The following is a 14376-nucleotide window of genomic DNA, read 5'->3' as shown; positions in this document are numbered from 1 at the left end:
TCTTCCTAAACACTGTGCTTTCCTATCAAGCCTACTCACCCTCTCCTGCATCTCAACCATCATGTCTTGTTTTTTCTTCCTTTCTCCTTCATCTTGACCTTATATCCTAATACTTTCACTGAAGTCACTCTCCTGATTCCTTTTACTTTTGCCATTTTGCTTGCCTCTTCTACCCAGTACTCTCTTCTGGAACTATAACCTTCTCATTCAGGAAAGCCCAGGGCTCATCCATTCTCAAATAAACTTCAACCAACTACTCTCTCTAGCATAGCTCCTTCATAACCTTTGTCTCTAAAGTTCTCCAGTGGCCTTTTAACAAGTTCCCCAACACCATCTACTCCTCCAACTTCCTTCTTAACCGTCTTCAATATCCCTACCATCGGCATTAACAGATGTTTCCAAATTTCTTTATGATCATCTCACTCTCAAATCTAAGGGTCATTTCTTTTACACATCCTACTGGGCCTTTCTGCAGCCTTTATCAATGTAGACTACTTTCTCATCTGACAATCCCTCTACTTTACTAGTCTATATTTGTGTCCCTTATTAAACGTTCTACTTTAACATATGTTTTAATCTTGTTTGTACTATTGGGTTTTGTTTGTTTTGCCCTTGTGGGGCCTAATTCTGAGTTGATCGCAGCAGCAATTTTGTTAGCAATTGGGCAAAACCATGTGTACTTCAGGAGGGGCAGATATAACATGTGCAGAGAGAGTTAAATTTGGGTGGGGTGTATTCAAACTGAAATCTAAATTGCAGTGTAAAAATAAAGCAGCCAGTATTTACACTGCACAGAAACAATATAATCCACCCAAATCTGACTCTTTCTACAAATGTTATATCTGCCCCCCACCCTCCAGTGCACATGGTTTTGCCCAATTGCTAACAAACTTGCTGCTGCGATCAACTCAGAATTACCCCAGTGATTTACAGTATGGCTCTTTAAGTTGCTAAATATCTATCCAATAGAAATCATCTCTACAAACAGTGGCCCTCATTCCGAGTTGTTCGCTCGCTAGCTGCTTTTAGCAGCTTTGCACACGCTAAGCCGCCGCCTACTGGGAGTGAATCTTAGCTTATCAAAATTGCGAACGAAAGATTAGCAAAACTGCGAATAGACACTTCTTAGCAGTTTCTGAGTTGCTCCACACTTACTCGGCAACTGCGATCAGTTCAGTCAGTTTCGTTCCTGGTTTGACGTCACAAACACTCCCAGCGTTCGGCCAGACACTCCTCCGTTTCTCCAGCCACTCCCGCGTTTTCCCAGAAACGGTAGCGTTTTTTCGCACACACCCATAAAACGGCCAGTTTCCGCCCAGAAACACCCACTTCCTGTCAATCACATTACGATCACCAGAACGAAGAAAAAACCACGTAATGGTGTGAGTAAAATACCTAACTGCATAGCAAATTTACTTGGCGCAGTCGCACTACGGACATTGCGCATGCGCATTAGCGACTAATCGCTCCGTTGCGAGAAAAATATAACGAGCGAACAACTCGGAATGACCCCCAGTATGTCTAGCTTCCTCACTTAACCTTATCATGCTTTTATATTATTCATACTTTTTTTCTTATCTTTTACAGACTGACAGCAAAGGATGTCTGTCCAAGGAGATTGACCTTAGTTTTTTCAAACTTTCCAAAGAAACTTCAGAGCATTTACAAATTTCATCCTCTCTGATAGAAGATGGCACAGGTAAGACTTAGTAAGGAAACAATAATGTTGCTTAAGGTACAGATCTACAGTGACCAACTTATCTGCCGTTATATTTTCTATCTCTAGGGGAAGTCAGACATTAAAAATATTGGCAACATTTTTTTTTTAAAGAAATCAGGAATACTTTTCCGCATGATAGGAGCAAATTAGCTCATTAGTCAAAGGAGTTTTCTAATACATTACAATTCAAAGGATGGCATGTTCACTGAGCATGATTGTAGTGAAGGTTTTCTTGGTACAGTATATATTCCTAATCAATATACTGTATAGTAACCAGAAAATTTATATAACAGAGAATAATAATAGATGGTGAAAACAGTATTTAATGTTTAAAATGTAAAATGAAAAGTATAAAAATAAGATAAATCATACTTTGTGTGAAAATTTGGGATATTGCCTTGTACAACTCCTTAAATCTCAGTAAAATCTACTAAAAAGTAGGGACAACTGGTAGCATTGGGCCTAATTCAATTGTGAACGGAGCAAGCATTGCTGCTGCTTGGGGCATGGGTCGTTGGGTTGACTCAACTTAGGTCGACAGTCATTAGGTCGACCACTGAAGGTTGACATGCATTAGGTCGACAGGGACACTAGGTCGACATGGTCATTAGGTCGACAGGTCAAAAAGTCAACATGGGTTCTTGGACATTTTTTGGTGTTGTTTTCTTCGTAAAGTGACGGGGAACCCCAATTAGTGCACCGTGTCCCCTTGCATGGCTCGCTTCACTCACCATGCTTTGGGCAAGGTGCCTTGCTCAGCTACTGCTGCACTCAGCACAGGTTACCATTCCCAATTGTAGTCCGCGTGGATCGTAAAGTATGTTTTTCATAAATTGGCAATAGCCAGCAAGAACAGGACCTTATCCATAAGCCATTTAAGGTCTGCCGATTCAAGGGGTTCAAATGGAGACTCTTGCAGGGCTTCAGCAACAGACAGATCCCATGGAGCCACAGAAGGTACATAGGGAGGCTGAATCCAAAGAACACCCTGAGTGAAAGTATGAACATCAGGTATAGATGCAATTTTTAGCTGAAACCAAACCGACAAGGCAGATATGTGAACCTTGAGGGAGGCCAGACAATGGCCTAAATCCAGGCCTCTTTGCAGAAAAGCCAGGATTCTGGAAGTTCTGAATCTATGGACATCGTAATTTTTATCAGCACACCAGATGAAGTAAGAATTCCAAACCCTGTAATAAATTGGGACAGAGGCCGGTTTGCGGGCTTTCAACATAGTTTAAATAACCGCCTCTAAAAATCCTTTGGCTCTCAGGAGTGATGCTTCAAGAGCCACACCATCAAAGCCAGTCTGGCCATGTCTAGGTAGAGACGAGAGCCCTGTACAAAGAGGTCTGGTCGCTGAGGAAGTAGAAGGGGAGGCCCTTTTGATAAACCCTGCAGGTTATAGAACCAATGCCGTCTGGGCCACGCTGGAGCGACTAGAAGAAGCAATCATCCTTCCTGTTTGAAATTCCGTGCAGGAGAGACACAGGAGCAAACGCGTAGGGCAGCCGAAAGTTCAATGGAATCACCAGTTTATCCATGAAAGCTGCTTGAGGATCCCTGGTTCTTGATCCACAGACCGGTACCTTGACGATTGTGTACTAGGAGTTTAAAGACTTCACTCTCCAGCATGCACGTCCTGGCAACTGAGGATGTCTGCTTCCCAGTTTAGGACGCCAGGAATGAACACTGCCGATATGGCTGGCAGGTGGCGTTCTGCCCAAAAGAGGATCTTTGACTCTTCCATCATCACCATTATGGTTTATGTATGCCATCATGATGGCATTGTCTGATTGTACTTGAACAGGCCTGTTCTGTACCAGAGGCAGGGCAAGTGATAGCACATTGAACACTGCCGTCAGCTTTGAAATATTTATTTGGAGGAGTGGTTCCTCTTGGTTCACCGACTGTGAAAAGAGTGTTGCTCCAACACCGCTCCCCATCCCCTTAAACTGGCGTCCATTGTCAGCAGGACCTAGTCGGGGATCCAGAAGGAACAGCCCCTGCTCAAATGCTGGTCCTGGAGCCACCAGGTTAGCGACCGAGGAACCTCCGGAGTCAAAGAGATCATTTGAGCTCTGATCCGATGAGGAAGACCGTCCCACTTGGAAAGAATCAACCGTTGCAGAGGGTGGGAATGAAATTGAGTGTACTCCACCATGTTGAAGGTCGACACCATGAGGCCAAGTACTTGCATCGCCGAGTGTATCGACACTCTAGGGCGACAAAGAAAGCATCTTATCCTGTCCTGAAGCTTCAGGACTTTGTCTGGAGACAAAAACAGTCTCTGACAGTGTGTGTCCAGGAGTGCCCCAGGTGCACCATGCTCTGAGCTGGGACCAGCGAGGACTTTTTCCAATTGATCAGCCATCCATGAGCTTGTAGGAAACTCACCATCAGTTGCAGATGACTGAGGAGGACTTCGTGGGAATTGGGCAGAATCAGCAAGTCATCCAAGTACGGCAGGATTCTGACTCCCTGGCGATGGAGGTGGGCCATCATCACAGCCATGACCTTGGTGAAGATCCGAGGAGCCGTGGCCAGTCCAAATGGCAGAGCCTGGAATTGGTAGTGAGAGTTGCCAATAGCAAACCGCAGGAACTGCTGATGTGATATGGCAATAGGAATATGCAGATAAGCATCCTGTATGTCCAGGGATACCATATTGTCTCTGTGTTTAATAGCCAGTACAATCGAGTGCAGTGTTTCCATATGAAACCTGGACACTCTCACAAACTTGTTCAAAGCATTGAGGTTGAGGATAGGTCAGAAGGACCCATTGGGTTTGGGGACCAGAAACAGGGTTGAGTAGTAACCTCTGCCTCATTGGGACTGAGGTACCGGTACAACCACTCCAGTATTCAGGAGAGAACTCACAACCGTTTGTAAAGCTTGCACCTTTAACGGATCCGAAGGGAGAGCTGTGGTGCAAAACTGGTGAAGTGAATGTCTCTTGAAGGAGACAGCATACCCATGAGAGACTACTTCCAGTACCCATGTGTCTGAAGTGGTCTTTAAGCAGACCTGGGAGAACTGTAGAAGTCAGACTCCCACCCTGGGGTTCCCCAGGAGGAGGCCCACCCCATTCTGCAGTAGGCTTGTCTTGTTTTGCAGCAGGCTCATGGGCCGCCCAGGACTGTTTCGCCTTGGGCTTTGTGGTTTTGGGAGCACGAGATTGTCTTGGGTATGACTCACCCTTAGCTTTTCCTTGAGGCCAAAAGGAACAAAAAGTGGTACCCTTTGCCTTCTGTGTAGAAGGGTTAGTAGGAGGAAGAAAAGCAGTTGTAGCAGCTGCTAATTCAGACACTATTTTATTTAGGTCCTCTCCAAATAAAATGTTCCCAGTGAAGGGCAGCGAGCCAGGACAGAAGTGGTTGACGCTTTGGGTGCCAATACTCCCGCCTCAGAGGACGCATCCTGAATATAATAGTCGGCGGTGTTAATGTGAGACAGGTATTGTCTGGCATTGTCAGAAATATCCTCAGGCAGCTCTTCCTCTAACACCTGAACTACACCTTAATACCTTTTGCGGACCAGGAGGCAGCTATAGTGGATCTATGAATGGCCCCTGTAAGGGAATAAATAGTTTTCAGGCATCCCTCCACACGCTTATCTGTCGGCTCCTTCAGTGAAGTGACAGTGTTGACAGGCAGAGTAGACGACACCATGAGGAGGGTGACGTGAGAATCCACTGGTGGTGGAGTCTCCCACGTATTACATAACTCTGCAGGGAGAGGATAGCGAGTCAAGACCCGTTTAGGGAGCGGCAATTTCTTACCTGGAGTAAACCAGGGTTCCCGGCTAATGTCCAAGAGATGATCAGAATGGGGTAATACTGTTTTAACCACCTTCTGCTGTTTAAACTTATCAGTTCTCTTTGCCACAGTAGGGGAATCCTTATAAATCAGTGATTTGTAGGATATACTTAATAGCAACCGCTAAGTCAGGGACATCAATTTGCAAGGGAGAATCCTCATCAGTAACACATGATTCATTGTCTGATAGGACTATATGCTCCCCTTCCTCTTCAGATGAAACATCAGAGAGGTTTGTGGATTGTGAGGAGGAGGCAACCCTTCTAGATTTCTGTCTAACCAGAGACTGATTTAACTGCTGCAGTTGGTTAGATAAATTTTCCGCCCAAGGCGGATTAACCATAGGGATAACTTGTGGTGGCAGGGGGGTCTAAACGGTCAACTAGAGTACCCCGGAGGGATGTGAACATAGCCCATGGTGGCTCCATTGTAGACACAGGAGCTGCCGACTGGGAGGTTTATGACATGCAGTACACAGGCCATCATACAATATTTCCCCCTCTAGTAAATCCTTGGAGCATGCCTTGCATGATGCAGGAGCTTCCAGAGATTTACTGCCCTTTTTGTTAGACATTATGTATAAAGCAACAACAGGGCTATCTAGTACGATAAAGCCAGACAAAGTTCAATACCTGCAGATAAAAACCTATATGTGACTGTAACACAGTAGAATATACGTATAGTGATAAATACTGTGTACACTATATTAGGAAACCCAGACGCACCTAGCCCAGGGTACAGTGATAGTTATATCTGGGAAACACATGAGAATGAAATCATACATCAGATATCGGCACACAGTCGCAGGCAATGCAGAAATTATTACAACAATAAAGCTGCACTGGACTAGCATATATATATATATATATATATATATATATATATAAATAAAACAGACAATGATAGGTGGCACTCACAGACTCATGGAAATGATGAACAAACTTCACCCCGTGAAGTGTTTGTTAAAGCAGACAGGTAACGTTTCGGGGACACTTCCCCTTCCTCAGACAATTGATCAGTGCCAAACAGTGAATATTTATAGCATAAGAAGACCCCACTTACCCCCACAGGAGTGACTCTCAGCTGCGTGGACCACAGAGTTCCCGAGCGTCCCCTGTCCCGCACTTCCGGTATCGGCATCTCGGCCTACCAGGAAGTGATGTCATCAGGCTTTGCCGGTCCCCATGGCAACACGCCAAGAGCCCTGGAAACCAAAACAAAGTGACAAATGATGCATTAAAAAACATTGAAAGTACATAAAATGTGACTAAAAACTAAAAAGACTATAAATATTCACTGTTTGGCACTGATCAATTGTCTGAGAAAGGGGAAGTGTCCCCGAAACGTTACCTGTCTGCTTTAATAAACATTTCACGGGGTGAAGCTTGTTCATCATTTCCACGAGTCTGTGAGTGCCACCTATCATTGTCTGTTGCATGTTGGTGGACTGCCATGTCCACAAGGAAGTGCACCACAGCAAGGCAATTTTGAGGAGTGCCGGGGTGAATTTTGGATATATATATATATATATATATATATATATAACTAACACAGCGCAGTCCTAGACCAGAGGTATATATTTCTTTATTTATTAACAGTTTCTTATATAGCGCAGCAAATTCCGTTGTGCTTTACAACTGGACACAATTAGAAGACAAAACTGGGTAAAAACAAACAGTCATAGAGATAGGAGGGCCCTGCTCGCAAGCTTACAATCTATGGGGAAATAGGCATTGATACACAAGGATCGGTGCTACCTATTGCACAGTCTTCCACCAGATTGCAAAGGTTCTTGGTGGGCTGCATGATATCACATCACAGCAGTGATGAACCAGGATCAGGAGGAAGGGAGAGTGAAGAATTAAATATGTGGGGGTTATGTGTGGACTGTACTGTGGGGATATATATCAGAATACTCGTACAATATATTCTGTGTTAGGTACACTCTTTCTTAACGAACGCTGTCTGCATAAAGACATGTAGAATACTCAAGTGTTTGTAAATTCTCAGCACTGTATACAGGCAAATTTAAAAGGGCGACCTTGCCCTTCAATACCGGAGACTAGCAGTAGCTATGCTCAAAATGGCACCTAGCGTCTCTGTCAGGGAATGAGGGAGAGTGTGAGGCATGCCAGGGCAGGAAATCTATGTGGAGATGGCACCCTGGGCCGGAGGAGGGGCTACAGGTCAAGCGCCAGCTCCCCAATGCCGGTCTTCAAACTGCTGGTACTACAGAGCCTTATTAAATGGAGCGTTAGTACACCCAATGTGTACTCTTAAGCCCTGGCGGTCTAGTGGGATCCCTGCCCAGCGACAGTGTCCATGCCAGCGTCACGGTCCATCTCCCTAGACCGCGAGTGGAACGCGATTTAATGGCAGGTCCCGCCTGGGGGAACCTCTTACTTCCTCCCTTTGTAGCAGCCACGCGAACCTGGAGAGCCATCTGCGACTGTGTGCCTAAGCCGGGACGTCTCCATCGCAAGTACACGGGAACTGAGCCGTGGGAGTATGCAACGCCACATGGAAGGTGACGGAGCTGCAGCACTGAATGTCACACAGACATATAGCGCTGACAGCCCAGAGTAGTTAGAAGTTTTCTTAGAGAGCTTTTTCAGGGCTGCCTAGTGCAGCCCGCCTGTTAAGTCACCTGCTGCTGCAGGCACCAACTCGAAACTGGGCTGTCAGTACCTGGAGGCAGGGTTATAGAAGAGGCCCCAATGCATTCTGGGACAGCTAAAGATTTAGCCTGTTGGTGCCTCTGGATCAAGATCCACTTTACACCTGATGTTTACCTGTGGAAACCAATGTAACCTGCTGCAGAAATAAGAACAAATATTACAATGAAAAATTATTAATTCATTTGAACCACCTTTTTCCTTTTACCTTTTTTTCTTCCAGTCTCTTCTTTTTCTTTTATCTTCTTTCTACATTCTACTAAGAACAATAACTTACCCCTGTTACCAGGGGCGTAGCCAGGGCTTTTTGGGCCCCATAGCAACCATTTGAAGAGGCCTCTGTCCCAATGCTTCTATAGAGACACCTCACTGCAACAGTTTTTAATTTTATGCCCTATGATAGTGCCCTGATTCACATAATGTCACATTGTAGGGCTGCCATTACACATTATGCAACACAGTACCCCTTATTGACATTATGGCATACAGTTTATTCAGATCATATTATGTCACCTTATAATGCCTCCACTTCATACTGTGCCACTTTATAATTCCCTCCAGTTTATTTTATACCACACTACAATGAACAGGTCCAGGGTTATACCTAGATATATTGCAGGCCACAAGGCAAAAGTTTGTAAGGCCCCCTATGTATCACCCAATGGTGAAAAATGTATATAAAACATATAACTGTGACAGGGAAGGTGGGCCCCTCTCAGTGCTGGGCCCCATAGCAGCTGCACTCCCTGCACCTATAGTAGCTACGCCCTTGCCTGTCACAGTGTAAAAACCCTGTTATATTATCTGTTACAAAGCAATGCAAACCCAATAAAAAAAAGTACAGTACAAACAATTCCTCTTGATTGGTTGATCTTTGAGGAAGCTCCAGGAATGAGTGAAACGCGTTAGAGGAACAATTGATGACAGCACCATTCATCTTGGATATCCCCGGTTTTCACTGTGTAAGCGCCGGACACCAGCGGTAATTCACCAGCGAGATTCTTGGGGACTGCAGCGGCTCATTTCATGTGGGAGGTCGGAGACGTCCGGAGCCTCCTAGCCGCACCCGCACGGCGCACACAGCGAGTGTCCGGCTGGATCCGTCTTCTGAACTGAGACGGAGGGTGAGCGCATTGTAGCTAAGCCTGCCTAGGCTATTTGAAGCCTGTTGTCATTTACAAAGACTTTTTAAACATCAATTGATGAACTTTTTATCTCATTATATGGTCTCTGCCCAATTGACAAGTGAACTATCTGTGGTCATTTACAAAATACATCAGTGATGAGGATATCTTTCACATGAGAGACTGTGGACATGTTCTATATCTAATATTCAATATCTGATCCTCCTGCATACAGATCTTTATTATATAGCCGGCTATTAGAAATAGGATCCAATTAGGTTCACTTATATGGTTAATTGTGCATGTATACAGTTTTTAATTATTTGTATTTGTGTACATATATTTATTTAAAGGTATATATGATTAATTCATTGAATAAATATTTTTATATACACATGTGAATTCACTCTAATTTCTTAAGCCTGTTAGATCAGATTAGCGCAGAGTGTCTTGTAAGAATTTGTCTAATTGGCTCTCCTATGTGGTTGGAGACCCGGTTCATTTATGCCTACACAAGCATAATAACACTCAGCAGCTGAAAGAGTATAAATGTGTTTATTAAAGACCTTATTTAAAGTACTATTATTAGCGCAGTGAGATAATTCTTGAAAAGTCTTGAATTTGCGGACAGACCTTGTGATCTATCATACTGCTCATGCATCCGAGCTGAGCATACGCAGCGTTAAACAGAGTCGTATGCATCTTAGCCACATCTCATTTACAGCTGAATGGCTGGTACCGGGTGGCACCTGGGCATCTCACATAGGCAGAGTGTTCTCTGGGCATGTCCTAGGTGTGCTGATGGATTTACAGACTTCTCAGAAGTGAGCATATGCAGAGATCTGTCAGACTTCATATGGATTTCTTTCAACAAGAAGGGGGCTGGTGTAAATGGGTGGTCCAGTTTGCCGGCTGTCGGGATCCCGCTGCACAGTATACCGGTGCCGGAATCCTGACAGCCAGCATACCGACACTTTCTCTCCCTCTTGGGGGTCCACGACCCCCCTGGAGGGAGAATAAATAGCGTGGCGTGTGTAGCGCGCCACCGTGCCCGCAGCGTGGTGAGCGCAGCGAGCCCGCAAGGGGCTCATTTGTGCTCGCCCAGCTGTCGGTATGCCGGCGGTTGGGATTCCAGCGCCGGTATGCTGGCCGCCGGGAGCCCGGCCGCCGGCATACACTACTACACCCGGTGTAAATGCATGCTGTTAGTGATAATGGTAACCTAGATACTGCCAACTGTGAATGCAGGTAAAGGGCTGGATGCATCATCGCTTTGAAATTGATAAAATGGAGTGTAAAAAAATACCAGCCAATCAGCTGCTAACTGACATTTTTCAAATACAGCCAGTAACATGTCAGTTAGGACCTGATTGGCTAGTACTTTTTCATTCTCCATTTTATCACTTTCCAAGCGATGAAGCATCTAGCCGAAAGAGTCATAGTTATTTACAAGCATGCAATGTGGCCACATCTGTAGCCAACTTGCAGCAAGGCCTACGTGTTTTTCTCTAATGGGGGTAAATGTATCCTGCAGTGAATATAGTGGGGAAGTAGACCATTGGAGAAGTTGCATCAATGTAGCATTTATGAAGCACATTCTATAGAATGAGAGGTACAGTAGAAGCTTATTGATTGCTGTGGGCAACTTCTCCACTGGTCCTCTTATCCACTCTTTTCAATGCTTGATCCATCAACCCTTTCATGTCTTGCCACATCTATTGGTGCCTGGTGAGCTGAACATTGTGTTAAGAAGGATATAAGAATGCAGATCTTGAGTATTGCTTTTGATTGGTCAGATCCAGGAGAAAATTTGTAAAATATAAACCTTCTCTCTCCTCTACAAATATCTCATTTGTAAGGCCAGAATTTTTCATGACATATATTTGCTAAATATCGTTTTTTCCAAGATGCTTGTTTTCGACGGTTTTGATTGCTGCATGTAAATGGTCAATAGTAATACTGTACATTTAAAACAAGCCTGACTTTGCATGCATTCCTATTGTCCTTTTAAGTCCAGTGCTCAAAGCCAGTGAGAAAAGGCAGCTCTGAAATAATGCTATTTAGTAAATATACCCCCATTGGTGTCCAGGATTCATGTAATCACGTATCATCTTACATCAGTTATTATTGTGTTCCTTAATGTTGTACTGATATGTATAAGTGAATCAGACATCACCAGAAATAACATTTCTAATTCCCCTGACACATTTCTTTACTGTTGAGGTTGTGGAAGTTACTTTGTGATCTGAACTAATGTCAATTTATTGGGATGGAATTACATTACTAGAACATGAGGAGACAAGCATATGGACTTTACTACCATTTTCTTAATCTAGCCTACAGAAAAAAATCTAAAGTTTGATAAAAAAAAATTGTCCAGTCTATTGGAATTTCCTTAATGATCCACTTCTTAAATATGTACTCTAATTTCTCCTCCATCTGTATGATTCATTTATTAATATCTTTTTCATGCATATTACAATTCCCCATGAAAATGCACTTACACAGGTCCATTGAGTCTTCTATACATTTTGATATACCTTTAGTTACTTCTTACATGGGGCTGGACCGGAGGCCTCCTATCAATTCATATGACATACTGTTGAGCTTTGTAACTGCACACTAGTTCCAGAGCTACTGTCCCTTATACTGTATATTCAGCTTTTTATTAGTAATAAATGGACAAAATGGCTACCACAGGAAGATGTGACTCTGTGTGCTATAGTACTTGCAATCTTTCAATTGGTCAATGGCATTAGACTGCCCTTTAGACTGTGTGTGCTTCCCTGGTTGTGTCCCATAATGAGTGTTGAGGCCTCAGGAGCAAGAGAATTAGAATCATTAGTCATCCTTTTCTTCAGGGCCCCATATCTACTGAACTCCCTGCAGTGTTATTCTGCCACTGGCAACAACAGATATAAGATGAATTCAAAAGTGACTTTAAAAAAATATGTATCCACTTCTTTTCTGTATATTAAGGAAGTAGGACTGTAGGAAGCTATATCTTCCCCCAAATACAGGCTACAATTCACTAGGGTTATGAAGCCCATACTTCTCCAATAAATTTGGCAAATTCCCCCTTTTCTCGATGACTGGGTCAGGTCATCAGCAAAATAAAACATATTGGAAATCCTTGATTTGCCAATTTGACCCAAAAATGATTGGAATTGGCAAGTTGGGGATTCCTAACATGCTGAATTTTGCCAATTTCCTGACAAATCGCTGATCATCGGGATCCACCTACAGTATTGAAGGACTATATAGCCAATCACTGGATTGGATCATCATATACTGTATGTATGGTTGGCATATGGCATGAAATTAAGTTGATGAAGTGCAAAATGTGAAAAAAGCTTCTTGCTGGGTGTCATGATAGTTTCAACTCTGTCTCCATGATATATGTCAGTAAATGTGTACTTAAACTGTATTTGTCTTCATATAGGTCACATTGAGACGGCCTCAGCTAAAGCCTATTTCAATAAATTCAAATCAATTACATTTGTGGATCCTGGATACTATTACACTGCAGGTGCTCCATTACATGTCAAGGTAATTACATTTCAGAGACCTGTGGATGAAACCTTGTCTTTTTTGGCACTAAATAAATAAGATCTAAACACATACAGTTTATATGGGTCATCTATTTCATTTTAATTCGCAAAAATAGTGATAAAGCAAAAACAAATATTTTTGTGATTTACAGGTTCATTTTTAATGATGAGTCAAGGGAAATTTATGTACTTAACTGATTTTCCAATCCTCCACAAAAAATGTATCAAAGATCTCAAAAACTTTAATATACTTGGTGAATCTATACAAGTTAAGTTATATATATCTATATCCAACACAAAATCCAGCACTCCTCTTCTGTCAGGGTTGGATTAAGGGAGGTGTGACAGAGGTGGTCATCCCAGGGCCCCCACACAGCAGTGTTTAAGTGGAGTTTTTACTCCTCCTGTGGCTGAGTTATGCCACCACAGTGGAGGCTGTCAGTGTTCAGCAAGTGTTGCGGTTTGGTGAGGGGAAATCCCGTGAGACAGTGGATGGGATGCGGCTATGTGTGGTGCTCCGGCGCTGGTCTTACCTCGGCTGATGCTCTGTGGACTGTGTGTGGCTGCTGCTCTGTGGACGGTGTGTGTGGCTGCTGCTCCGTGGACGATGGTGGTGTAATTTGTATGCAATGCCGATGTTTTCGCAACTGTGCCACAATCACACTGCGCACGCAACAAGTTACCTTTGTAATTCCGCTCAAAATGAGGATATAACTGCAAAGTGATAAACATGAAGGGACTGTGTGGAGGAGGTAATGAAGAGTGGCAGCAAAAATACAAGTGTGTCGCAACCGTTTTTGGGACATATATCTACATACACGGCGATCCCGTGTGCAGAAAACATGGCGCCAGATTCCGTTCCCTCGGCCAGACTGTGTGTCCACAAACTCACTCGGGGGAGTTGATTTTCTTTGTTTCTTCGTCAGTGCTGCCTATGTGTACCCAGTTGCTGAGAACTTAGCGTTCGCTCCGGTGGACAGCTATAATCATGTCTGGATGGCTGCTTCACTTGTGATGTTTAGCAAGTCCATAGCCTGAAAAATTGCAGCTGTGTAGGCTTTTGCTAGTCTTAAACTGGTCTAGAGTCCGTATAGTGTCTGGGCAATGTTAAATTCATGGAGCATATGATGGGGACTACTGTATATGAATGGTGCTGCCTTATAGATCTATCAGGCAGAGTAAGAGAAAATAGGAGATGTCTGATTCTTTAATGGAGAAATAAAATGTATCTCTATTTGGTATGCATTAAAAAAGAGGATTATATGTCACCTCTTTATCTATTATTTGTATGTACCCATGTCCCCTCAGCTCTCCAACAGCATTCACCTCACCTCCATCAAATGTCTTCTGGACAGTGGTTTCCAAACCAGACTTGCTTTTGTGGAGCAGAATTCTTAAAACGAGATAACGGGACAGACAGGGCTCCTTATTAGGGGCAATGTTTGCTGTGCATTGGTGCAGGGCCAGTTAACCTTCTCAAATTTTCAG

General features: G+C 43.6%; 1 protein-coding gene across 1 annotated transcript in view; it reads left to right on the top strand.

The window, feature by feature from the left end:
- The window catches only part of LOC135056657 (alpha-2-macroglobulin-like), a 221455-nt gene that overhangs the window by 52434 nt on the left and 154645 nt on the right, over nt 1–14376 (top strand). The window contains exons 9-10 of the mRNA XM_063962103.1: nt 1588–1699; nt 12780–12886. Coding sequence (XP_063818173.1) covers nt 1588–1699; nt 12780–12886 — 219 coding nt within the window. The remainder of the gene's footprint in view (nt 1–1587; nt 1700–12779; nt 12887–14376) is intronic.

This window comes from Pseudophryne corroboree, chromosome 3, assembly GCF_028390025.1.
Source record: "Pseudophryne corroboree isolate aPseCor3 chromosome 3, aPseCor3.hap2, whole genome shotgun sequence".
In the NCBI taxonomy this organism is placed as follows: domain Eukaryota; kingdom Metazoa; phylum Chordata; class Amphibia; order Anura; family Myobatrachidae; genus Pseudophryne; species Pseudophryne corroboree.
This window is presented reverse-complemented; position numbering and strand designations above follow the sequence as displayed.